Source organism: Canis lupus, chromosome 25, assembly GCF_003254725.2.
Source record: "Canis lupus dingo isolate Sandy chromosome 25, ASM325472v2, whole genome shotgun sequence".
NCBI lineage: Eukaryota > Metazoa > Chordata > Mammalia > Carnivora > Canidae > Canis > Canis lupus.
The window spans coordinates 51,311,265-51,336,992 of record NC_064267.1 but is presented as its reverse complement, the minus strand read 5'-3'; the positions used below and the strand labels follow the sequence as shown (position 1 = coordinate 51,336,992).

Here is a 25,728-nt window from a genome sequence, read left to right as displayed (position 1 = left end):
TCCAGCAGCAGCAGCCCTTCTCCTGCTTCCGGATACCTCAGCTTCTGGATCTTTTTTTTTTTCTTTTTTCTTTTTTTTAAGATTGACTGACTTGGGTGGGGGCAGCACACCGTGGGGGGTGGAGGGTGCCTGAGATCATGACCTGAGCCGGTACCAAGCGTCCAAGGCTTATCCGGCCGTGCCACCCAGGGGGGCTCCCGGTGTTTGGATCTGTAAGGAACGTGGCTGTCTGGGTCGTGCCATTTCCATGGTTTCTATTCTTGGCCTAAAATCTCCATACTTTAAGTTTGAAAGGGACACCCGACATCAGCTTCCATTTTATAAATCAAGAGGGAATACCAGGGACGCCCAGGGGCTCCGTGGGTGAGCGTCTGCCTTGGGCTCAGGCCGTGACCCCGAGGGCCTGGGATCGAGTCCCACGTCGGGCTCCCTGCAGGGAGCCTGCTCCTCCCTCGGCCTATGTCTCTGCCTCTCTCTCTCTCTCTCTCTCTGTCTCTCATGAATAAATACAAGAATCTTTAAAAGAAGGGATGCCCAGTGTGTGCAATGGTGTCCTAATGGGGAAGATTTGCTTATTCCTTTTATTTTTTAAAATTCTTGGTAGGCTCCGTGCCCTCTGTGGGGCTTGAACTCCCGACCCTGAGATAGGAGTCGCGTGGGCTACTGACCGAGGCGGCCAGGTTCCCCAAGACCTGCTCGCGCCTAACACCTCCACTGCGGCAGCTTCGGAGGAGGGCGCCAGGCAGAGGCTGGGCGAGTTCTGAGGTGAAGCTAAGGGGAGTCGCGGAGGCCTGGGAAGAAAGAGAGCAGAGGGGAAGCCTTTCTTCTCAGGGAAGCCCCAGACCCTCGTGAACAGAACGTGGAGACGCGAGGAGGGTAGAGGCCGTTCTGGCGAGATCTCAGACGGAAGTGAGGAAAGTGAGATGGGCTGATCCTTCTTACGAAGCGGCACATCGGGCTGCCTTGTGTTTCTGTCCGTGTCTTGGGGGGGGCAGAACTTGCCGACAAGGGGACTGGACGTGTAGCGGAATGATCCCTAAGCCAAGTCCAGAAGGTGCGGCTGGGCTCCTCCAACTCTGGCGGTAAAGCGCCCGAGAGAAGCAAGTGTGAAGCAGAGAGGAAGCGGAATTTCAGATCAGAAAAACGCTCAGGCACATGTACCGCCGAGAACGAGGCCACGAAGGGTGCGGGCGGCCAAGTGGCTGAGATATGGGGGGGGGCAGCCGCTGGGTCAGGGCCGCCCCGCCCACCACGGGCCGCAGGGCAGAGGGCGGGGGCCCACGGCCTCCATCAGGCTTCCACGGAGCCAAAGAGGATTACTCCCGAGCCTTAAGGCCTAAGGCCACTTGCCCCGGTGGCTGTGGGCTGGCCCTGCACCTGTCACCCTCCTTCTTCCAGTTTCTCCCTTCGAAGGGGAGAGCCGAGCCCAGGCTGCCGCCCAGTGGGATGCCCTGATTCCATGGGTTCGCGGCCGCAGGACGGGCCACAGCCGGAGCCCCAGCCAGACCTCATCGGGCAGACAGGCTGCGGGCTCGGGAGGGCCTGGACGTCGGAGCTGCTGGCGTGTGTCGTGCATGTGAGGACGACGTGAACTGTGTGGCGGATGTTACAGGCTCAACGTGTGTCCTCCCAACTTCCCAGGCGCAGCCTGACCCCCAGGGTGACGGTTGGGGGAGGAGGGTGTGGGAAGGGGGCTGCGCAGAGCCCTGGCAGAGGCTCCTGGGAGCTCCCCGACGCTCCTGCCCTGTGAGGACAGAGGGAGAGATGCCACCCGTGAGGCAGGAAGCAGGCCTCCGGGGCGGGCGTCCCCCCTCCAGGGCCGTGAGAAACCAAGGTCGTGGGCGACAAGCCACCTGCCGGGGTGCTCGGAGACAGCGGCCCCGAAGAACTGAGACGCCAGCTTTCAAATTTTTTTCTTCAATCTCAAAGATCCAAAAGAACTGTGATAAAAGTAAAAAAACCTATTTCTTCAATATCTGATTCAGTGACTACAAGTGTGATCACTTCCAGGGGCCCAAGGAAGGTGTCACACACTATGTAAGAAAGTTCTCTTGGTTAAAATGAAGCTACCACGTTCTCTTTAATAATCCACCAGTTCACATTCCCACCAACAGTGCAAGAGGGTTCCCTTTTCTCCGCATCCTCTCCAACATCTGTTGTTTCCTGCCTTGTTAATTTTCCCCATTCTCACTGGTGTGAGGTGGGATCTCATTGTGGTTTTGATCTGTATTTCCCTGATGGCAAGTGATGCGGAGCATTTTCTCATATGCATGTTGGCCATGTCTATGTCTTCCTCTGTGAGATTTCTCTTCATGTCTCCTGCACGTTTTATGATTGGATTGTTTGTTTCTTTGCTGTTGAGTTTAATAAGTTCTTTATAGATCTTGGAAACTAGCCCTTTATCTGATACTTCATTTGCAAATCTCTTCTCCCATTCTGTAGGTTGTCTTTTAATTCTGTTGACTGTATCCTTTGCTGTGCAAAAGCTTCTTATCTTGATGAAGTCACAACAGTTCATTTTTGCTTTTGTTTCTTTTGCCTTCGTGGATGAATTTGCAAGAAGTTACTGTGGCCAAATTCAAAAAGGGTGTTGCCTGTGTTCTCCTCCAGGATTTTGATGGAATCTTGTCTCACATTTAGCGCTTTCATCCATTTTGAGTTTACCTTTGTGTCTGGTGCAAGGGAGTGGTCTAGTTTCATTCTTCTGCATGTGGATGTCCAATTTTCCCAGATCCATTTATTGAAGAGACTGTCTTTCTTCCAGTGGATAGTATTTCCTCCTTTATCGAATATTAGTTGACCATACAATGGAATATTCCTCAGCCATTAGAAACGACAAATACCCACCGTTTGCTTCAACGTGGATGGACCTGGAGGGTATTATGCTGAGTGAAATGAGTCAACCGGAGGACAAACATTATATCTTCTCATTCATTTGGGGAATATAAAAAATAGTGAAAGGGAATAGAAGGGAAGGGAGAGGAAATGGGTAGGAAATATCAGAAAGGGAGACAACATGAAAGACTCCTAACTCTGGGAAACGAACTAGGGGTGGTGGAAGGGGAGGAGGGCAGGGGGTGGGGGTGACTGGGTGACAGGCACTGAGGGGGGCACTTGAGGGGACGAGCACTGGGTGTTATTCTGTATGTTGGCAAACTGAACACCAATAAAAAATAAGTTTATTATTAGAAAAAAAAAATAATCCACCACTAAGGGCAGCCCGGGTGGCTCAGTGGTTTAGCGCCGCCTACAGCCAGAGCGTGACCCCAGGGTCCCGGGATCAAGTCCCGCATCGGGCTCCCTGCATGGAGCCTGCTTCTCCCTCTGCCTCTCTCTCTCTCTCTCCTCTGTGTATTCTCAGGAATAAATAAGTAAAATCTTAAAAAAAAAAAAAAATCCACCACAAAGAACAATTAAAAGAACTAAAGTAAGTGCAATAATCATCTAATGACCGTGGAAGACAGAGTCAGCACCGTGAGGGGGGCCGGCGGGCTCCGTCGCTGGGGGCGCGGCTCCTGATCTCAGGGTTGGGTCTCACCCGGTTTCTCCTCTAACGGCCACCACCCGCCCACACACCTAACACGCGCGCACACGCCCCGCCCAGGGCCCCGGAGCCCCTCGGCCCGCTCTCGCGCCTGCAGCATTCGCTCCTCGCGGTCGCCAGGCCCGGCGGCGAGCCTCGACCCAAGGGGCCGTGCCCCGTCCGGACACACGCCCTCGGCACGGGCCTGGCCCCGCTCTCTTCCCGCCGGCTCTGCCCTGTCCTCCGACGGGACGCGCAGCCTGCTGGCCTCCAGCCGCATCCCGACCCTCGTGCCCGTCGGCACCACGGCCGCGGGGGACGGTGACAGGGCGGTGCCCCGGCCCAGCTGCAGCGCTGCTCCCGCGGGCGGCCGTCGCCTCTGGGCGGGCCGGTGACTCAGGCCGCGCTGGGAGACGGCCTGCTCCCTCGGCCTGGCGTGCTCGGACACCAAGAGTGGCCCGAAGCGGGACGCGGAGGTCAGGCAGGCCTGCGCGCCCGAGAGTGCGGGGACCCGCGGCCTCCTGTCCCAGCAGCACTGTCCCCCGCCCCGCCCCCCGGCCGCCGCCTCCGCCAGGGACCCCCCGCAGCAACCGTCTGAGGCTAATTCCTCAAAGCCACCCACTGTCCTCTCGTCTGTCCTGTGGCGCACACGGCGCAGCACACGCCCCCTTGTCAGGCCAGCGCCTGCCCTCCCCCCCCCAACCCCCCCGCGCCAGGCACAGCACAGGGACTCCCTGGGACCTGGGGGTGGCCAAAGGCAGGAGAAGCCCACGGCCGCACAGGGGTGACGTCCTCCCGTGGGAGCTTGGCCCGTGTTGTTCAACCTGCCCGTCCCCCGGTGCGCACAGCAGTGGCTGACTCCCAGGTGGCACCCAAACCTTAGATGAAGACAGGGGAGGGCCCCCGGGGAGCTTCCCCACAGGGCTATCCGACCACAGCAACCCCCACGTCAGCAGGCCCCTTCTCCAGGCTGGGCCAAGCCGTCCCACCCCCTCCCGCCCGCCTCCCCTTGCTGGGTTCCAGATCGCGACTCAGGCCCCTGGCCCCGGCCCTCCCTCCACCTCTCTTCACCCCAAAAGAGCATTCGGTGTCCAGTCTTGGAGAAGCCCGAGCGAGCGGGGACAGAGCAGGGAGCCGGGCCTGCTACCCTGGCACCCACCAGCCGCAGCCCACCTCGCAGCAGGGCGCCGGGGCCCAGCACACGGCTTGGCTAAGAACGCTCCCGCACGGCTCCCTGATGCCCTGCCCCCGGGTCACTCCTGTCAGGGCGCCACGTCCTGTCTCGCCTCCCGCCGCGTGGCACTGTGCCCCCAGGAGCCGGGGTAGGGACCCCGCTCAGGCGTGCTGGAGCCTCGGCGGCGGCGGCTCCCACAGAAGCCCGCTCGTTCATCGTACGGTGTGGCGACGGGGGCCGGCGGCGGCCTCTGACACTCACGTGTGCTTCCGGTGGAATTCTAGAATCTTCTCAAGAAAGCGCTCCTGACTGGGCAGGTACTCATTGGCTTTGAGGTGCTCTCGGTCCAGGGTTTCATCATAATCTCCTATTTCCGCTGAAACGAGACCGTACCAGCCCGTGACTCTAACTGGCAAATGAAAGCACAAGCATTCGTACGTACAGATACGTGAACAGAGGCAGAGGAAATCCCAATCTGTAGTAGAAGAACACAGCCCTCAAGCGAGATCTTGCTCCTCACGTTTCCACATACCTTAAGCTATTAAAAGGCAAACCTAAAGGCAGGTAAAGAAGTTTTTTCCTGAGTTTTGAAGAACAAGGACGCTGGTGAAGGACCCCAGGGCGGCCAACGCGGAGCCACCAGCTTATCCTGAGGGATTTGTTGGGTCTTAGACCACTTTACCCGTCTGCGGCCTCAGGGCTGTGGTGACCTGTGGTGACAGGTAGCCTATTTTGTTTCAGGATAATGTGTTTTAAATCATTTTTTTCCCCTCAGGGCCCCTCAAATTCTTGAGGAACAATGTCTCTAATTTCCTGAACCTTGAGGCCACTGATGTTTCAAGAGTCAGAGTTACGGCCCAATAATCCTAAACAGCACACTGCTTTTTTGTTTTGCGACCACCTCCAATTCACAGGAGAGCTGCCCGCAGGCTGCCAGAGCCAAGGGCGAGTTGCGCACCGACCAGGACTGTCCCGCCCCCAGCGCAGCACGGCCCCGCAGCAGGACGGCTCGGCTCGGCTCGGCTCGGCTCGGCGGTGTCTGAGCCTCACGCCCTCTGCGCTTCACCAGCCGCCCCGTGCTGCCTTCCACCGGCAGACGACCCGGCACAGAGTCACAGCTGGCGGCCCTGTCGCTGCGGGTCCCTGCAGTGGGAACGCGACAGTCCCACGGGTTATCATAACTACCCTGCACAGCCGTGGAGCGGGCGGCACTGCCAAACACGCGCTGGCCCTGGAAACTCCCGTCCGAGAAGACGTCAGACCCAACAAAAAAACGTCACTTTGGGCAGCCCCGGTGGCGCAGCGGTTTAGCGCCGCCTGCAGCCCAGGGCGTGATCTGGAGACCCGGGATCAAGTCCCATGTCAGGCTCCCTGCATGGATCCTGCTTCTCACTCTGCCTTTCTCTGTGTCTGTATGAATAAATAAATAAAATCTTAAAAAAGTCACTTTGAGATCTTACGTTAACAAGAGGCGACACGGCCCCTCGTGCGGGATGGCAAATCTGTGATCACACTTGCTACCTACAGAGGTGTGTGGGGACCAAGTGAATCACAAATTAACCACATACTTATTAGCTGCTACGACTCCCCAAACTTTCTACATCCTGTGCTCAAAATTTCAGAAACTTTAGTTCTGCGCAGGGGCACTGTTTCCACCTCCTCCGTCAGCTGGGGCTCCGGAAAGCCCCGGCAGGCCGCCACCCGCGCTAGGACCTCCTGCACCGTGTTCCTTCCCGCTCTTCTGAGCCATCCCTTGCTGCGTGGGACATACTGAGGCAGGTGTTCTCTCTCCCCAGGGTCTGATGCCTAACTCATCGCCAGACGACGGCCTTCACCCCAGGGAGGTCTCTCTCCAGGGGTGCCGAGGGTCGGCTCCCGGACTGAAGGCACGTAGGGGAGCTCGGGGACAGGCACAGCGGAGACGTTCCCAAAGAAGGCGGTGGCTGCACATCTCGGCCTTCAGCCTTTCTTTCCTGGGCGGAGACCGTCTGCCTCAAGGACTCCCACCTTGTAGACGTTGATCTTCAGAGAAAACGGGCAAACCGGAGGCCCGACCTCCCACCACACGCACCAACCGTGAGGGCGCATCAGGTGCCGGAGGTCAGGGGCGTGGGCCCCTGCGGAATCGTACGTGCCTCGGCGGGGCAGGGAGATACTAACACTGCAGAAGGTGGGATGCCAGCAGCGCCGCCGTGGTGTCCGCGCAGGGCAGACGCTCCTCCAGGAGGTCTCTCTTAAGTTGCAAGGCAAACAAGTATCTAGAAGGGAGTTGAAAACACCACAGGCGTCAACTCCAAAGGCTCTAGAGCACACCCCCATGCCTCCCTCGCAGGAGAGCACAGAGCCCCAGGAAAGAGCAGAGGCAAAGCAGCAGGAGGCCCGCGGCAGGCAGCTCAGTGGGCGGGGTCACGCACAGCAGAGGCACACGCCTCCCAGACACACCACGCCTTCGGGGGGAGCTCACAAATTCACGTTACTTCTGTCATACACACAAAACTGCACGCTGCGATTGCGCTGCGAAAGAGCAGAAATATCCAATTACGATATAATTTAAAACGCAGCTATGACAGTTTTAGACCGACCGAGGATTTTGGTCTCGGCTAGGACCTGAGGGACGGGCACCCCTGGAGGGAAGACCGTACCCAGAGAAGGTAACCTGAATGGAGTCGCACATTCGCTCCACCGACAAGGAACCACTGAGCACGCACTACATCCCAGGTACGACCCCGGGGCTGGGGTATGAAGCGACACTAACTCCCCGCTGGCATCCACGCTCTAGAGGCAGCGAGCTGTGTATTCTCCTACAGTGTAAATGTGCTTACCCTCAAACTCAGTGATTTCATGTTTATGAAACTTTTCTGGAGAAATATTTTCCAGAGCTTACAGAGATATGTGGGCGAGGCTGTTTACTGGCAGCGACACCGTAGAGAAACCCTGGAAATAATTTAAGTATGCGCGGAGTTCAATGAGGGAGATGACAGCCACAAACTGCCGAGGAAAGACATCCGGGCCACGCTCTGGACATGCGGGCACAAAACAAAACAAGAAAGAACCGACCTACAGTTCTGTCTGATTGGTGGGCCTGCTTTGTGAAGTCATCTCTCTGGAGACCTGGCCCACTGGTATGTTGCTATGAATTCATCTGGAAGACACACTTCTGGGGACAGTGCGGCGGGCAGGGAGCGAAGGGGTACATTCGCTTTTTACATAGCTTTATGTTGAAGTTTCTCTTATCATAAACAGTGTATTTCTTATAAATTAAAAAAAAAAAAAGGAAGTTCTGCAGACACATGATGTGCAGCCAGGACCCAGAATTAGCTAAAAGCCTCCTATTTCATGTTATTTTCCAGGTATATTTATTTAAGAGTTATTCCTTCAAAGAGGACTTTTTGCTAAATCAGGGGCTTGATACACAATGACGATGAGTTCTGTGTTCACTCTTAAAAAACACTTTTTGCTGTCCTTGGGGTTCAGTCTCCTTACCCACAAAATGGGGGCCGGGCTAATGGGATCCCAACATCTCAGGGCAGCTGACAGCCTGTGATTCTGTGATGTTATACTGCTCTACAGAAACCTTCCAAAAAGAGGTTTGTGACATGCCTGTGATTCAGGGATGGATCCATCTGCAGCTGGAAGGGCTGTTACTACTACAGCGATATCACAGTTCTCTTTCATCTTACATCTGACCTTGGGTTTTGAGTCAGTTCATAAAACACACAGAAGAAAACTTCCATAATCTTTTGTCCAGATGAAACAACTGTAATTGTTTCTGCCACAAAAGAAATCACCTAAAATATTTCTGCTCCATATATTCACAAAGACACTTCTCCCAGCTGGGTGTATTCTGTGCATTTATGATGGGTGAGTCCTGAGAACTTCATGCACTTGCATGACCCTGTGCTCAGCTGGAGACTATAGTTCATCAGTAAACAGCACACCAACACATACCCCATCTCTGTCCCCGGATGTGCACCATATACCCTCTTCCAAGCTCTACTGGTATTTGTGTTTGTGCAGGAGTCAACTGCTCTTTTAATATGTGATCACACCTTCCATGTGTGTCACAGCATCATTCGTTCTTAGACCACACATACCTGAGGCCCTGAAGAGCCAGGTAATGTGGGAGGCACAGGTGAGTTCCAGGCCCGGCTGATGGCAGCTTCAGGTTCAGGAGGGCTGCGTTTTTTTTTTTTTTAAAGATTTCATGTATTTGACAGAAAGAGAGAAAAGACAGAAGACAAAAAGAGAGAGAGAAAGACAGCGTGCACACGCAGGGGGAACAGCAGAGGGACAGGGAGCAGCAGACTCTGGCAGTGAGCAGGGAGCCGGATGTGGGGCTTGATCCCAGGACCCTGAGACCACGGCCTGAGCCGAAGGGCCCAGACTGAGCCACCCGGGGGCCCCAGGAAGGGCTCTTTACCTTGTAAATTCTTCCTGCAACTGACCCGGATCAGGAGGGAAAAATTTCACTGCTAGACGAAGCAATGTGTTCTTTGGCCCTATGAAAAGAAACATTTTCAACTTCAAGTGTAAGGTCAATTCCACCGTTTTTTGAGATCTTTATATACTTGAGTGGAAGAAAAACGTCATCACTCACTATATTGAACCAGAACCTGATTCCTGTAAAGAAAAAGCACAAGATGCTGGCTCATCTGAGCATCTCAGTTTACTGGAATTTGGTAACAGCAGAGCTATGTAATTTTCACCATGCAGAAAAGAGGTGGTGGTGTGCTATGGAGCCACAAAGACCTAAACGGCCCTAGGTCACCAGTGACTAATGAAGCTACTGGCACCCATCCTTCTCTCCTCTAGGGGACCAAACAGATTGCAGGTGAATCTGGACCCCTGGGCACAGCCAGTAGAGTATGCGCTCCAATTTTAAAAATTTAATGGAGACTAACAAAAATAATTATGCTTATAATTACAAAACAGTATTAACTATTTTATTAAATAATGTCATTAAATTGTGTGTCAACTATACTCAAAAAATAACACTACAAAAAATAAAGTTTTCAAAATTGTTAAAAAAAATTAAGGAGCTAATTAAAGGAAGCACCTCAATGCCTTTTTATTTCAGGGGAGATGCTTAGTTTTGCATATTGACCAAAAGTTACAGTGACCCATCCAAGAGCATATCCTGTTACCGCGCAGCCGGCAGTCACTGCACTGCTCCCCAGAACGGGGACAACAAAGCTCTGAACAGAGCCGCAGTTTGAACAGTCAAGAAAAAGCAGCATAAATGAACAGAATTGTAAGAGTTAAAAAAAGGACTTACTTCGTACTTGCCTAATGATGGGCTTCATAGGTTCCAGCCAAATCTGGAGAGGATTTAAGAAAAGAGATCAAATCCATTCAATGATTTCTCTATTTAATAACTACATTACAAAACACAGAACTGTTTATAAGCAGGAGAGAGAGTTGAGGCGGGCCTGTTTGCCCTCGGCTCACACCCCGTCAAATCCTGACAGACACCTGGGAGAGGAAGAGGAGTGCCCGCCCCGGGAAGCGTGGGGGGTGGTAGGATGCCACGTAGGACAGGAGCCCTCCGCTGCTCACACGCTGGTGGTGCAGCACGGGTGCCAATAAGTACTTCGGGGCATCTGTTAAGGCCAAACAAATCTTTGGTACTCGCTGCACTTGTACACAACCACCAGACGGGAGTGCCGCTGCACGGAGGGGTGGACGGAGCCCTGCAGCGCTGACACGTCCACTCAGTCGGCTGATTCTGGGTTCTTTCTTTAAGTGGATTCCACACCAGTGTAGAGCCCAATGTGGGGCCTGAACTCACAACTGTGAGCTCAAGACGTGAGCTGGAATCAGGAGTCAGACTGCACTGATGGAGCCGCCCAGGCGCCCCTGATTCTGGTTTCTTTAAAACAGTTCTACGTGTAAATATTAAAGCTCCACGCTTTTTAAGGCTGATTTCGTCTGCCAAGTAGCACGAGGGATAACCAATTAATTTAGTAAAATGGTTTGCTCAAAATAATTTTCATGCAGACGTACTAGAGGTTGTTTCTGGGGTTCCCTGGCACGTGCTGGTGGGGAGAACAAATATAGGGAGGATGGGAACTCAGCTCAGCTCAGCTCAAAGGCAAACACAGTCCCCGTCTCCGCAGTCGAGCTCTGATACACGTGACAGGGTGTCGTGCCTGCACGCGCGGCAGGTTCTCGAGGGCTCTCCGTGGCCGTGCGCGCTGTCCGCACCCAGGGCGCACCTGGAGCCCGCTTGCAAGATAAGGCAAGGACACGTACCCAGTAGGACCGGGGGTGCTGCAACTCCAGCCCGAAGTAGTCACACTCCGTCAGGTTCAAGTGCCGCCACACCTGCGTCAGCAACGCCTGGCCATCGCGCTTAGGCTGTGGGGCGGGGGGGGGGGGGGGGGGGGGCACAGGAGGGTCAGGTGCTTTCCCACCACGAGGGTTTGTGAAACACTGTGTGTGCCCCGCCTCCCGCGGGGAAAGGCCCACCCTGCTGGACCCCACCTCCCTCGGCCCTCTCTACGGCTTATGGCCATCACCAAGGAACCAGAGAGCCTAAGGCTCTTCGAGCTCGGAACCTGGCACCCCGCGAGGCCAGACACCCCCTCAGTCACGTGCCCAGCCGTGTCCTGAGCCCTTTCCCGTGTAACCCGAAGCACTCTCAGGACGCGGAACCCATTTTCGGCCTCGGTAAACAGTTTATCAAACAATTTGATATTTACTAAAACGGTGGGGCTCGTGCTCCACCCGCGCCTGAGACCGCAGCGAATCCTTTATTATCCGGTAAGACGTCAGCGAGAACACGCGGGCTGTTCAAGCAGGAGGGGCAAGCGGCTCTCTAGAAGGAAATGCGGTTAGACCCCTGGTCTGCTGCTCACGAGAACGAATTCCAGTGGACAAAGGATAGAACAAAGCAGAGGAGAGCATTTCTCCCACCTGGGGTAAGTCAAGTCTCCCTAGTAGCATAAAGAGGGATTTGATTGAACAAAGAGAAGAATCTTCTGAGTAGAGAAACGGTGAACAACGTTACAGTGATGCTCTCTCTCTTGAATTAGATAAAGAAATACAGGGGCAGCCTGGGGGGCGCAGCGGCTTAGCGCCGCCTTCGGCCCAGGGCGTGACGTGACCCTCGGGTCCCGGATCGAGTCCCACGTCGGGCTCCCTGCACGGAGCCTGCTTCTCCCTCTGCCTGTGTCTCTGCCTCTCTCTGTGTCTCTCATGAATAAATAAATAAAATCTTAAAAAAAATACATTTAATTACACGTTTCTGTATGAACACACACACAGACACGCACCTACGGATACGCGTACATCCGCACACACACATACAGATACGAGACCCCCCTCCACCCCTACAGATACACCTACACTCCTGCAGATACGTGCACACCCATACACACATACACTCAGCTACAGATACACGCAAACCCACATACACACACCCACACCCCTGCAGATACACATACACTCGCACACACATATACACATGTATGTATGCATGTGTTTAACTCCTAAATGGGAGGACATTTTACTAAAGTAAAAAAGCTTTCTCGACTCAGTTATCCTATGTTCAGGCAACAAAAAGGAACTCTGTATTCCCCACGTCACCAGAAATACATACTGAACTTCTACAAAACTCAGCAGAATCAGGTGTTTTCACAAACCATCTAGGGACACAGATTTCCAGACCAGCTATTTATTTATTATTTAAAAAAATTTATTTATTTATTCATGAGACTGAGAGAGAGAGAGAGAGAGAGGCAGAAACCCAGGCAGAGGGAGAAGCAGGCTCCATGCAGGGAGCCCGACGTGGGACTCGATCCCAGAGCCCGGGGTCACGCCCTGGGCCAAAGGCAGACGGTCACCCACGGAGCCACCCAGGCATCCCTCCAGAACTATTTAAATTGGTCCAAAGCGTGGTGGGTGCTACTAGTGGTCTCTTCTAAATCTGCTTCACACAAACACATTTCAGAGAGAAAAATCCCAAGTTATAGGTATCAGTGAAAATATCCTGAGAAAGGGGCGCTGGGGCCTCAGTGTTGAGTGTCCGACTCTTGGTTCTAGCTCAGGTCATGAGCTCAGAGCCCTGGGATCGAGCCCCATGTCAGGCTCTGTGCTGGGTGTGGAGCCTGCTGGAGATTCTCTCTGCTTTTCCCTCTGCACCCTCCCACCCCTCTCAAAAAAAAAAAAAAAAAAATCCTGAGTAAAATATTAGCAAACATAATCCAGCCACAGCTAAGACTAATATTAACCAAGTAAAATTAATAAAAAAACAGGATAATTCAATATAGTATCAGCACATTTATTAATATATCAACAGATCTCTCAGAAAAAAAATCCTAGGATTATTCTCAGAATCAAAAACCTGAGAAGATACCTGATAAAATTCAATTTCTACTCTTCATATAAATTCTCTTTCTTTTTTAAAGATTTACTTACTTGAGAGAATGAGCAACTGAAAGAAAGCACAAGTTGAGGGGAGAGGGAGAGGGAGAAGCAGACTTCTTGCTGTGCAGGGGGCCCGATGTGAGGCTCCATCCCAGGACTCTGGTTTCCTGACCTGAGCCGGAGGCAGATGCTTCACCAACAGAGCCACCCAGGTGTGCACCCCCCTCCTTTTTTTTTTTTTTTAAAGATCTACTGATATAAATTTTTTTTTAATATTTATTTATTCATGAGAGACACAGAGAGAGAGAGAGGCAGAAACACAGGCAGAGGGAGAAGCAGGCTCCACAGGGAGCCTGATGTGGGACTCGATCCCAGGACCCCAGGATCACACCCCGGGCCGAAGGCGGATGCTCAACTGCTGAGCTACCCAGGGATCCCTAAATTCTTAATAAAAGAGGAAGTAAATGTGATTCTTTAACATTTCACAAGATGAGGAGGCCACTCCCAACAATACATTCAATCACTACTATGTGACACCAACATGAAAATGAGAGGTAAAAAAAAAACCAGAAAGAAAATAAAACTGTCATCTGTAGATAGGATAATTTACTTTGAAAACATAAGAACATCAACTAGAAAACCATAATGACTACACATACATCAAAACAGCCTTCATCTACACAGAATTCCCACCATTTTCAGGACAGAAAGGAAGACAGTCACATTTGTAGCTGCCACAAAAGAGTTGAAATATCTTGGAATCAACTTAACACAAGAAAGCTTCATGGGGAAAATTTTAAAAACACTACGATGATAGAAAAAGGGGAGCAGAGAAGGGGCGTGCAGAGGCGTCGGTCACACCATTTCCCTGCACACAAACACCTTCACAGAAGTGCCAGTGCTCCTTGAATTCAGCCAGATTCCACGTTGTCCTCATAAAAGGATTAAAAGGATTCTCGGAGGAACCTGATAGGCTAACTCTATGGTTGGTGTTTTTTTAATGCAAGCATGCCAAAGAAAAAGAAAATAGGAGAGGTCTATTCAACCTGCTGAAAAATCACAGTAATTGAAACGATCGGTACGGGTGCCTGTCCATAGAGACAAACCAGAACAGATGAGGCGGCGAAGAGATATAGCCAAATATGGAAAGTACTAGAGCGTCTGATAAACATGATGTTTCAGGTCAATCAGTGGAAGGAATGTACATTATCCAATACATACCACTTGGTGTCCCTCTGGATAGAACAAGCCTGTACCCTAACCTCACACAGTAATTTTAAGACGAGTAAGACCTCTAAACACAAAAACATCCACTCATCAAAGTTCTGCAATGAGACCGTTTTGTTTCATGCTCTGGGGAGAGTTCAGGACACACCACAAGCTCAGAGCCCTAACAGGAGGCTCGTGAAACAGGGGACACCAAATAAATGTCTGCACAAGCAGCAGCTGTTGTGGGCGCCCGGCTGGCTCGGGCTGTGAGTTAGAGCCCCACACCGGGTGGCTCAGTCGGTTGAGCGGCCAGCCGACTCTCGATTTCGGCTCAGGTCATGGTCTCAGGGTCATGGGACTGAGCCCTGCGTCAGACTGCACGCTCAGTAGGGAGTCTCTTTGAGGATTCTCTCTCCTCCCTCTGCCCCTCACAACTCTTTCTCTCAAATAAATAAATCTTAACAACAAACCAATCTTAAAAAAAAAAAGAAAAAAAACCTGTCCAGTCAAAGGCACAGAGGGAGGAAATGGCTCACGTTATATAGCAAAGTGTGAATTTCTTTAAAACACATCAGACTGGGCAGCCCCACTGGCGCAGCGGTTTAGTGCCGCCTGCAGCCCAGGGCGTGATCCTGGAGACCCTGGATCGAGTCCCACGTCGGGCTCTCTGCATGGAGCCTGCTTCTCCCTCTGCCTGTGTCTCTGCCTCTCTCTCTGCATCTCTATGAATAAATAAATACATAAAAAGTCTTAAAACACATCAGACTGCAAGGGCGTCTGGGAAGCTCAGTCAGTGAGGCAGCTGCTTTTGGCTCAGGTCATGATCCCAGGGTCCTGAGATCGAGCCCTGCGTTGTGCTTCCTCCTCAGTGGGGAACCTGCTTCTCCCTCTGCCTCTGCCCATCCCCACCCTGCTTGCTCTTTCTCAAGTAAAAAATAAAATCTTAAAACACACACACACACCAGACTGCAAACATCAGTAAGTAAAAAAGATTACGAGCTGAGGAGAACAATGGGCAAGAGGACAGGCTGTTCACCAGCACATGAGCCTGAGTGATGCTCACACACACAGACAGGCTCGCTGCAACTCATGACCAGAGATGCGTGGGTCAGAGTAAGGCTCCATCGAGCTGAGAGTCTGACATACCGTGTGGGCAAGCGTGGGCCAGGTGCTCCCACATGGGGCTGTGGGCAAACTGGCGCCAGCGCTGTGCAAGCCAGGTTGGAGTTACCTACCAAAATCTAAACGTCCACACCATTCTCTGAAAAATCTCACCCTAAGAAGGATTTCACAGGTGCAAACTCGTGTGCATAAAACAGTATTCGTTAAAATAATGCTTCTAATAGCAAATGATAAAACTACCTTAAATCTACCCGGACAGGACAGGTTAATAAACCGTGGCACATCCAGGGTTGCACTGAAATGGAAAGACCTCCAAGACACATTGTTGAGAGAACACAGAAAGGTGCAAGGCGATGTGTATGCCGCCATCCATGCGGGGCATGCACACAAAGATGTAAACACACACACACACACACACACACACACACACACACACACGGTAAATGCCCTGGAAGGAGCACAGTAACTAGGAATGGTGGTTGATTCCAGAGAACTAACCTGTGTGATTGCATATCCTTCCATGTATTTTAAAATTTGTATCATGAGCATTTACTAACCTATTTTTTAAAAAGTCTATGTGATTTTTTAAAAAATAAAAACATGGGCTCAACATGGGTTAGGGAGGTGGGCTGTTTGTACACAAGGGCCAAGTGCAGGATACGGAAGTGGAGGTGGGGTGAGCGGTCGCCCCTTAGTGAGGTGGAGGCAGTAAGAGCTGCACAAGACAGCAGCCCAGGGTAGGACGGGGAGCAGCAACAGGGACTACTTCTCCGTGGGAGGGCGGGCTGGCACGGAGAGCCCCAGCCCCTGGCTCTGCCCACTGACAGGTCCTGGAGGAGCAAGACTCGGAAGGTCAGGAGCACACTCCAACACAAGTCTCCCTTGGAGAACGGGCTGATGCTGGGTCTGCGGCAGCGAGAGCAGGATGAGTCCAGAGTGAACAATGCCAGAAACCAGATGAACTGCAACCGCACAGCACGCAGGCGAATGCAGTGAGGGCCCAGCACCCCATCCGAGCTTCCCTTGTATCTTAGTCATCCAGGCTGCGATGCCACAGACTGAGTGGCCCAAACAACAGACACTAATTTCTCAAGTTCTGGAGGCTGGAGTCCAAGATCACCACTGGCAGATTAGGTGTCGGGGGCAGACCCGCTTTTGGCTTCATAGATGGCTGTCTTTCAGCTGTGTCCTCATGTGATGGAAGGGGCTGGGCACCAATCCCGTTTGTGAGGGCTCCACCTTCATGATCTAATTCCCTCCCGAAGACCCTGCCTCCAAATAACCATCACAGTGGGGGTTAGGTTTCAACATATGAATTTTGACACAAACATTCAGTAGGTAACACCCTGCCAAAGACACACGACCCAAAGCCAGTACATGGGCTACCAGCAAGGTCCATCTGAGACTAATCTACAAACCAACTACTGTGATCTTTTGTCGTGAAGGTCACAGGCTGGAGACCAGAGACGGGACTGGACACTGGGTCATTTGTTGAAAAGGACAGTAGTGGGATCCACAGGGGAACCTAAACGGGGCCTGGGGACCTGAGGGTAGTGAGGGATCCGTATTAATGTCCTGAACGGTAATGATGAAGAACCTTCTTGTTTGTAGGAAATACATTTGAAGTGCACGAGAGTGTTGGGGCATGATGTTGGCAACTTGCTCTCAGATAATTCAGAAAAGAAAAAAATCTTTGTACTATTTTTTTGCATCTTTTGTTTGAGACTGCTTAAGTTTGAGACTGCTTCAAAATAAAAGCCTAAGAGAAATTTAAAATCCAGAAATTTAGTTAGCAGCTGAAAACAAAAGAACCTATATTATTACACTATTAGAATTAATAAAAGAACTTAGCAAGGCTCACAGAATGTAAAGTCAATGCACAAAAAGCAATTCTATTTCTGTAAACTGATAATAAACAGCCAGAAAGTGAAATCTAAGACATGCCATTTATGGTGGAAAGACACAGAAGTCTGCTCTACCAAAAATTTTAAAACAAAAGCTAAAGTCCATCTACGAATGTGCACATTGCTCCACATAAGACATCAGTGCTCCCCATGTAATCCATACATTCAATGCCATTCCAGAGAAAATCCCAGCAGCTTGCGTTCATAGAAACTAACAAGTAGATTAATATATATATATAAATACCAAAGCCTGGTAAGTAAAGACAACCTGAAAGAAGAGCAAAGTTGTAGGGCTCACACTGTCAGATATCAAGACTTACTCTAAAGCTGTAGTAATTAAGACAATATGGTATTGGTGCAGAAACCGACCTATGGAGCACAGGAGAGCCCAGAAACAGACCCCTGTGTGCACAGTCATTCGACTTACAGCAAAGTCACTAGTGTAATTCGGTGCAGGAGCTGAGGGAAGTGAATAACCAAATGGGGGAAAAAAATGAACAATGACCCCTACCTCACACCATACACAAATATTAATTTAACATGAATTATGGAGAGGCAAACCTTAATAAAGCTTGAGGTAAGCATGTTCTGCTCCTAAGGTCCGGCAGTGCACCACCACGTGGACTGGAGGACCCATACCCACTGCATATCCCCAGAGTAGTACAGGAAAGGAGACTCTCTCTGAACTCTACTGGAAAGGCCTTACAGACAGTGAAAGCACCGGCATCATCAACAGATACAACGGAAGAAAAACTTCCTTCACGACCCATTTCCCACTGAGATACACAGCCACCCAAATCAGAACTGTATTTCAACACTAGGCTGGAGGAGAAATGTCATTAAAAACATAATAGACAAAATACAGATTAAAAACCAGAATGTTTTCTTCAGTGTTCTCATTTTCCAGTTGGCCACAGTGTTATAGTTCTTCTCCCAGTTTAGACATAAAGCATATTGTTAAACATTTACATAGACAAAAGTACCATTAAAGATTTTGTCTGGATGGAAATGGGCTACAAAATCTCAGCTAACAAAGTACTTCTTTATTCTTTGTCTTAAGCACTGTGGGAAAATTCTGGAAAAAGCCTGATTTAGTCCTTCGACTTGTTTCATATGCCCATTTACAGCCCATTTGCCAAATTATAACTCCTTCAACTACCCAGATGCCTACTCCTATTATGTAATTCATATGTCTACCATTTCATTACTTAAATTTTTTGCCTAATAATTAGATCAACGTCAAATTTTCTTTTATAATATTATGTTGTATAATGAAAATAATCTTGAGAGCTCACAGGAAACTGTAGCTACATTCATTCTAGATTCTTTGAAAGGTCACCAACATTTTTGATAGGAATTTCAATCCCACTCTGGCACACTTTCAAATCTTAGGCTCTCACATATCCCTAAAATGCTGTGCACCAGAGATACTCAAACTGCACTGAAAGCCATAAGGACTTGCATTGAATTTGAGAGCCTGAAGATACAACTGCCACTTCTGCTTATCAGAGAGGGGACTCTATATCCTGAAAGGAGAAATGTATCCCTATGCATCCGGTGTTCCTAGATCAAAGAGATGATCTTGCACACAAATTATCTCTACCATAGGACACGGGCATAGCATGAGAGCTTATTTATCAACAGATCCACTGGTACCCAACTCTTTCTACAACAGTTTCTCTAAAAGTACTAGGAAACAGGACAATTTAAAATTCCCAAACTTGAACCTGCTAATACGGGTGAGCTAGGTATCTAATTAATGCTTCTCTGCTCCAGATCTACTCTTCTTTGCCTTGCTTTGCGACACTGGGGCAGGCCTCTGTAGACATCTCTCTTTTATAAGCTGCCCTGTCAGGAAAGGGAGTTGGGGAATACAAGAAGAAGGAGCTTCTCTCCCTGATTCTGGGGCTCTGGGCTTCCTTGCTGCTCGGGCCAGGAGGCAGCTTCCTTGCTAGCTGCGCGCAGGAGACTCCATGGCTGCACCTTCCTGGGACTTCCTCTTCTACTCCAGTCCTGTCAGGGGGCAGTTTCCTGCCTGCCACCCCGTTCCCGTGGCACCTTTGCCAATACCTCCACCATCTGGTAGGTCTGAACCTTGACCTTGGGGGAGGAGACCTCTTCCAAGCTTGTGTTGGTAGCTGTTCACTGCATCTCCTATTCTGTTTTCTTCAGGATTCTCTCTTCCCCAGTAGTTAATCCCTGTTACTAGTTAATAATCACTTTTATCACATTCCCCAGTTCAAATTACTGGTATATTTTGCCTCCTGACTAGACCCTGAGTAATTCAGCAGGGAGACCCTGGAAAATGCCCATGGTTGGCACAGCTTTAACATTTTTAGCCTGGAAAGAAGAGTTCTAAAATTGGGGAGAAAAAAGTCAGATCTACAGTGGCCCTGCTGTACTTTGTCCAAGCTCGAGTCGTAGTTAGCACACGTGCTGCACGATCATGGTAGCAGAAGCTCAGTAGGACCAGGTGAGACTTCCTAGCACCAGAGTAATAGTTAAACTGGGGTTTACTTAGGTACCTGTTCTGCTTGTTCTCCACTTAAATCCCCAAATTCATCGGGAAAAGAAAAAATCTGTGCCTTCAAGCGGCTCTCATAAATGGGGGAAGGTAGGTTTCAGTCTGAGAACAGAGAATCAGTAATAAGCTTAACAGAGGAACAGGTAGGAGTGCACAAAGGGGACCGACACAGGAGCCAGAAGGGGATGAATGTGAAAGACTCTCCCGTTTCAGGGAAGGACTGTTAAAGTCTCTTCACAGCAAAGCCAGGGCACCTCAAAAAGGATACACGCCGAGTGAATGAGGCCCAGTTGTGTGACATTCACTGTTTCCCCGCCGCATTTGCACCCAGTATACGTTATATACCAGTAGCCAAAGAAGGAAAGTGCTATTTCTGATAATCTTTAGAAATTGGGTCAACTCATTATTTATTTATTTTTTTAACTATTTGTCTTTAACTTAGCATCAGGGAAAAAAACAAAATGAAGGAAGGGTATCTCAGGTTGGCAGTAAATCTCTTAGAGCACTCAGCCTCTTGGGTAATTCCTTTCTTTTTTTCCTCATCAACAGAAGGGTTCTGGGTGGCTTGCCTGCCCTTACTTGTGTGTACTTGTAAAAGCTCATACACAAAAAGGAAACCTGTCTGTCAGCGTGTCCTACCCACTCACCCAGCCAGGAACTTGGTCACTCCCATGGCCCTGCAGCCAGGCAACTCTCATTTTCAGAAAGGAAGCCTGTCTGGGAAAATCAACCTGTGGCCATTGCAAAGGTCAATGAAAACAATACCGGTAAGTCTGGAACCTCACATGGACAACCAAAAAGGAGCAGACCCTGGGAACCAAACTCCTGAAACAGAGATATTAACATGAAAAGCCAAGAAACTGACCCCAATGAACAGAGTGGAGTATATGAAAGAAAATGCAGTAAGAAAAATTAAGGTCCTCAAAAAGGTCAATGTAATAGGCCACAGCATTCGTGAAATGAGACTTTGGGGAAAAGAGAAGCAACTCATGAATTCAAAGGAGACATACAAAGATAACTACAGAGATGAAACCCCAGCAGCAGGCCTGAAAAACAAAATGAATAAAGTGTGAATCTGAACCAGAAGCATGAAAAACAGAGGCAAATTTCTGGAGATATAAGTAATGAGAGAACAGTTCAAATTCAGAAATCTGTCTGAGAGGAATTGCAGGATGGAGATGATAAAGAGACTAGGGGTGTGGCGGGTGCTGCAACAATCCAGAAAACACGTGAGTGGCTTGTCTTTTGAAGATGGTACTGTAAGTTGTCATTTCCTCAATCTCTTGCTAGAATCATTCAAAATAAAAAAATAACAAAAATGTAAACCCTATTTCAGCAAAAGTAGGAAAACCGCTACATCCCGAATCAAAAAACTTGGCGGGAGGAATGTCACTAGCCAGAGCCAGAGGATGTTTGTTGGTATATATGGGAAGGCACAAACAAGGGATGAAATTTGCCAAGAAGCAAATTTCAGCAGAAGTCTCAAAGAGCACTGATCAACAGTGAAAGGTGGAACCTGCGGAATAAAACCTAAACCCTTTGTTTGCAAAAAGAGGGGTAAGAGACATTGGTAGCACAGTCCAATCTTGGGCTTGTCTGACTTGGAGAAGCACAGGAGACAGAACCAAATAAAAAACCAGAAGTAATCTCTAAGAGTGAGACGTAGTGTGAAAGATGGCTCTGTGAAACACCCCACTGCCAGCTACTATCACTGGCTAAGATGAAGTAAAGGTTTGTGCAAGTAGCCCATGCACAAACCTCAGGTCACTGGATAAACTTCAAATTTCAAGTAGGCTATAACCAGCCACCCACAGAAGACCTCCTGAAAACAGTCATCCAGAAACAACTTATCTTCCCCAATCACGGGTAGTCAAATTAGAACCAACCATCACTGCAAATATTCAAAAAAGGAAGAAACAAAATATGAAACAAGTGTAAGATGAATGCTCAATAGACAAATGTTGCCTCTTAGCAGATGAAGTTGTGACCAAAATTTTATCATGACATTTAAAGACGTTAATAAAGCAGCTGCCTCTGTAAATCAAGAGCACAAAGCAGAGATAAAAGAGCTCTAGAGAAGATAGTATCTATCAGAAATAAAAGGATCACTTAGGTGACAGTTCCTCTGCACCTGTTTTCTACTTGTGTGACCTTGGGCAATATTTTAACTTGGGTCATTTGTCTTTTTTTTTTTTTAATTTATTTATTCATGAGAAACACAGAGAGGCAGAGAGATAGGCAGAGGGAAAAGTAGTGTCCCTGTGGGGAGCCCTGATGCAGGACTTGATCCCAGGACCCCAGGATCATGACCCAAGCCAAAGGCAGATGCTCAACCACTGAGCCACCTACATACCCTGGGTCATTTGTCTTTATTATTGAGTTGTAAGTTATTATAAATTCCTTCTCAGATACAAAATTTGCAAATATTTTCTCTATTCTTTTTACCTTCTCAATAGTACTATTTCTAGCACAATTTTAAACATTTATTTTAATGAAGTCCAATCAATCCTTTTTTTTCTTTGTCATCTCTGATTTTGGTATCATACCTAAGTAACCACTGTCTTGTCTGGGGTCATGAAAATTTACTCCTACGTTTTCCTCTGAGAGTTTTAAAAGTTTTAGCTCAACATTTAGGACACTGATTCACTTTGAGCTAGTTTTTGTGTGTGGCGTTAGGCAGCGTTCAGCTTCATTCTCATTTCTGTGGAACTAGCTTAGCACTCTTTTTATGGCACTTTCTTGAACTGACCATAAATGTAAGGACTTATTTCTGGACTTTCAGTTCTATTCTATTGATATCTACATTTATATTTATGTCAGTACCACTATGAATTGACTACTGTAGCATTATAGTAAGTTTTAAGTATGAGTCCTTCAATTTTCTTTTTCAAAATTATTTTAGGCTATTCTGGATCTGCTGCATTTCCATATAAATTTTAAAATCAGCTTATTAATTTCTGCAAAAAAGCCAGCTGGGATTTTGATGGGGATCACATTAAATCTATAGATTCAATATCCATTGAGGAGTACTCAATCCATTGAGGAGTGCTGCCATGTTAACAAGGCTTCTCATCCACAAACATGGGATGTCTTTCCACTTACTTAGATCTTTAATTTCTCGCAACAGTTTAAATTATAAAACATAATTTATAGTTATCAGTGTACAATTTTTATAAAAGCTGACAGTTTCATGGGAGCTCACAGTATTTCTTTTTGGAATTCTGTTGGTTTCTCATGATCATTGGAATCTGGGCTGTCCTAAATAGGGTATGAGGAAGTGGAGTGATAAAATGCAAAGCATAACTCCTGGACCTTTACAGCTGTGCTTTAGGTTTAATTTTTATTGCCTTTTGCTAGAAGCACCAGAAGTAGCTGCAAATAAGCATTTATTATATTTTGGTAAATAATCATCCTAAAATAGGAACTAATAATATATGTTCTCTGAGCCAAATCTTTGCCTTTAATCTTTAGTATTTATTGAAGAAAAAAAAATCTCAGTGTCTTCTGACGTTTGGTTCTGGTGTTTAAAATTTCTCTTTAAAGATCATGTTTTTTTTCTCGAAAGTTATGAGGATGTATCCACAAGCACTGCCTCTGGGGAATGAAGCAGAAGTCACCATGAGACATACCAGCTCCTTTCATTGTACTTTCCTAGAACATTTGAGTGGTTTTGTAAGGCTTCTGTACTTCTTCCAAAATAAACAAACTTGTTACACTTAAAAAAAAAATAAAGATCATGTTTTTCATAAATACAGAGTTATTGAGATTATTTTTAGTAGCATGTAGGTTTTTTTTTTTTTTTTTTTTTTTTTTTTTTTATTCCCTAAGTAATGGATCTTTTCAGAGAACACAAAATTGGGTTCTATATCAGTACTTCTACTAGACAGGCCAAATGTAAATGCAGAATCAAACAGAGATTCAATTATTTTAGGACTTTACATATATTACTGTGTTTAGTTTTTAGGAAAACAATACTGAAAAAGGTTTGAAAGAATTAAATGGGTAAGATGATCAAAATGTCAAACAGGTTATTTCTGGGTGTAAGAGAATAAGAAATTAAATATTTTTCTCTGTAGTCTTTTTTTTTTTTTTTTTAAGATTTTATTTATTTATTCATGAGAGACAGAGACAGAGAGAGAGACCCAGAGAGAGAGAGAGGCAGAGACACAGGCAGAGGGAGAAGCAGGCTCCATGTAGGGAGCCCGATGTGGGGCTTGATCCCAGGACCCCAGGATCAGGCCCTGGGCCGAAGGTGGTGCTAACACGCTGAGCCACCCAGGGATCCCTCTATAGTCTGCTTTTTAAAAAAGATTTATTTATTTGAGAGAGAGAGAGTATGTGCACAAGTGGGAGGAGGAGGGAGAGGGAGAGAAACTCCAGCAGACTCTGCAATGAGCGCAGATACTGACACAGGGCTCGATCTCATTACCCTGAAATCATTACTGTGGCAGAAACCGAGCGTCGGATGCCTCGCTGACTGACTGCACCATCCAGGTGCCTCGCCTCTGTACTTTTATATTGACTGAATTTTTTTACTGTGAGAATATATTAATTTTATTATTAAAAAATATTAAAAACTTCCTAGGGCAGAAAATACAAAAGACCACAAAAACAACATAACATAAAACACTATTTTATGAATCAAATTGTATAATTAAAAGTGGCATTTATTTCTAAACTGCAAAAATTTACAGCAAAAAAAATTTTTGTTTTTCCAGAGCTTTATGGAAACAATTTTCCAAAACAAGTTTGCCCTCTTCTAGTGCTCTCAGGTCTCTCTACATTTGATTCCACTGAATGAGAAAAAAAAAAAATGGACCCATGGTAAAGCCTGTGTTCTTCGTAATTGTCTGTCAGTCTTGCAAGACGTAATATACTAACAAGTTTAATTTTATATGAGGTTACTACTTCTATATAATATATAATTTCATTTCATAACACAATTTGGATTCATTTAGGTCATGTTTTTATTATTTTGCATGATTTTAAAGATGTAAGATTGGTGTAAATTAAAGCCAGAAACACTCTCTGTGACTAACATAAATAAATAAAAATTAAAAAAAAAAACTTAAAAAAAAAAAAAAAAGCCAGAAACAAGCAACTGGAGAGCTGAATGGTCTTCATTTAATAGAAGTTTGATTTAAAAGAGCTCACTGTGTATTTTCAACATGTATGTTCCAACACATTTTTCCAGGGGGATAGCACTATCTAGAGCCTTAAAGTCATACTGAGGTGTCTTAACAAAAATTGCTTTAGTAGGAAAAAACTGGTTTTTATTCTGCTATAAAAATTTGACTTCACCAGTTTCAAGTACCAACTCATGCCAAAAAAAAAAAAAAAAAAAGAAAAGCAAGAAAGAAGGAAGGAAGGAAAGAAAGAACAAGCAAATGAACGAACATACTATCACATATAAGGACCAAACAAATCCAAAAAGTAAAATCATGAAGATATTAAGAAATATCATGAATATTTTAATACAGAATGTTAAAAAAGTATTTTTCATAATTAGGAACATGTGATTTATTTTATAAAACATATTTTTGAGTCATCAAATGAACTTATTTTTTAGAAGGCTAAATGGAAGCTTTTGAGAAGGTTATTAGTTCCAGGCAGGTGTTTAAGATTGTGGATTGAAGAAGAAAATAAAATATTTCTCTTTTTTTCAGTGTCATCAGAAAAAGCCCTTAAGTACAGGCTGGGATCCTCTCTGCCACTGTGGCAAAATGAAGCTGTGTTATATAAACTATAAAATTATACACATAAAAGCATAAGATGTGTGCACAAGAAAATTCCAGAACATTCCAATAACAGCGGTTTGGAAGCACTAACAGATGTTTTCATGTTTTTCTTTAACGACTAGTCAAAGTCTCTAAAAATAAAAGTCCACAATTACTGCCACCCAGGC

At 47.5% G+C, this 25,728-nt stretch overlaps 1 protein-coding gene across 9 annotated transcripts in view; it reads right to left on the bottom strand.

Annotated features, from left to right (window-relative positions):
• Window positions 1–25,728, bottom strand: part of FARP2 (FERM, ARH/RhoGEF and pleckstrin domain protein 2) — a 93,807-nt gene that overhangs the window by 41,867 nt on the left and 26,212 nt on the right. For 7 of the 9 annotated variants that reach the window (XM_049101386.1, XM_049101384.1, XM_049101389.1 and 4 more), the window contains 5 exons: window positions 10,950–11,054; window positions 9,973–10,015; window positions 9,118–9,196; window positions 6,858–6,955; window positions 4,959–5,073 (listed from right to left, as the gene is read on the bottom strand). In XM_049101386.1, the coding sequence (XP_048957343.1) occupies window positions 4,959–5,073; window positions 6,858–6,955; window positions 9,118–9,196; window positions 9,973–10,015; window positions 10,950–11,054 (440 nt within the window). Of the gene's footprint in view, window positions 1–4,958; window positions 5,074–6,857; window positions 6,956–9,117; window positions 9,197–9,972; window positions 10,016–10,949; window positions 11,055–11,398; window positions 11,515–25,728 lie in introns of all 9 variants that reach the window. The other 2 variants (XM_049101391.1, XM_049101390.1) reach the window with 2 other exon arrangements.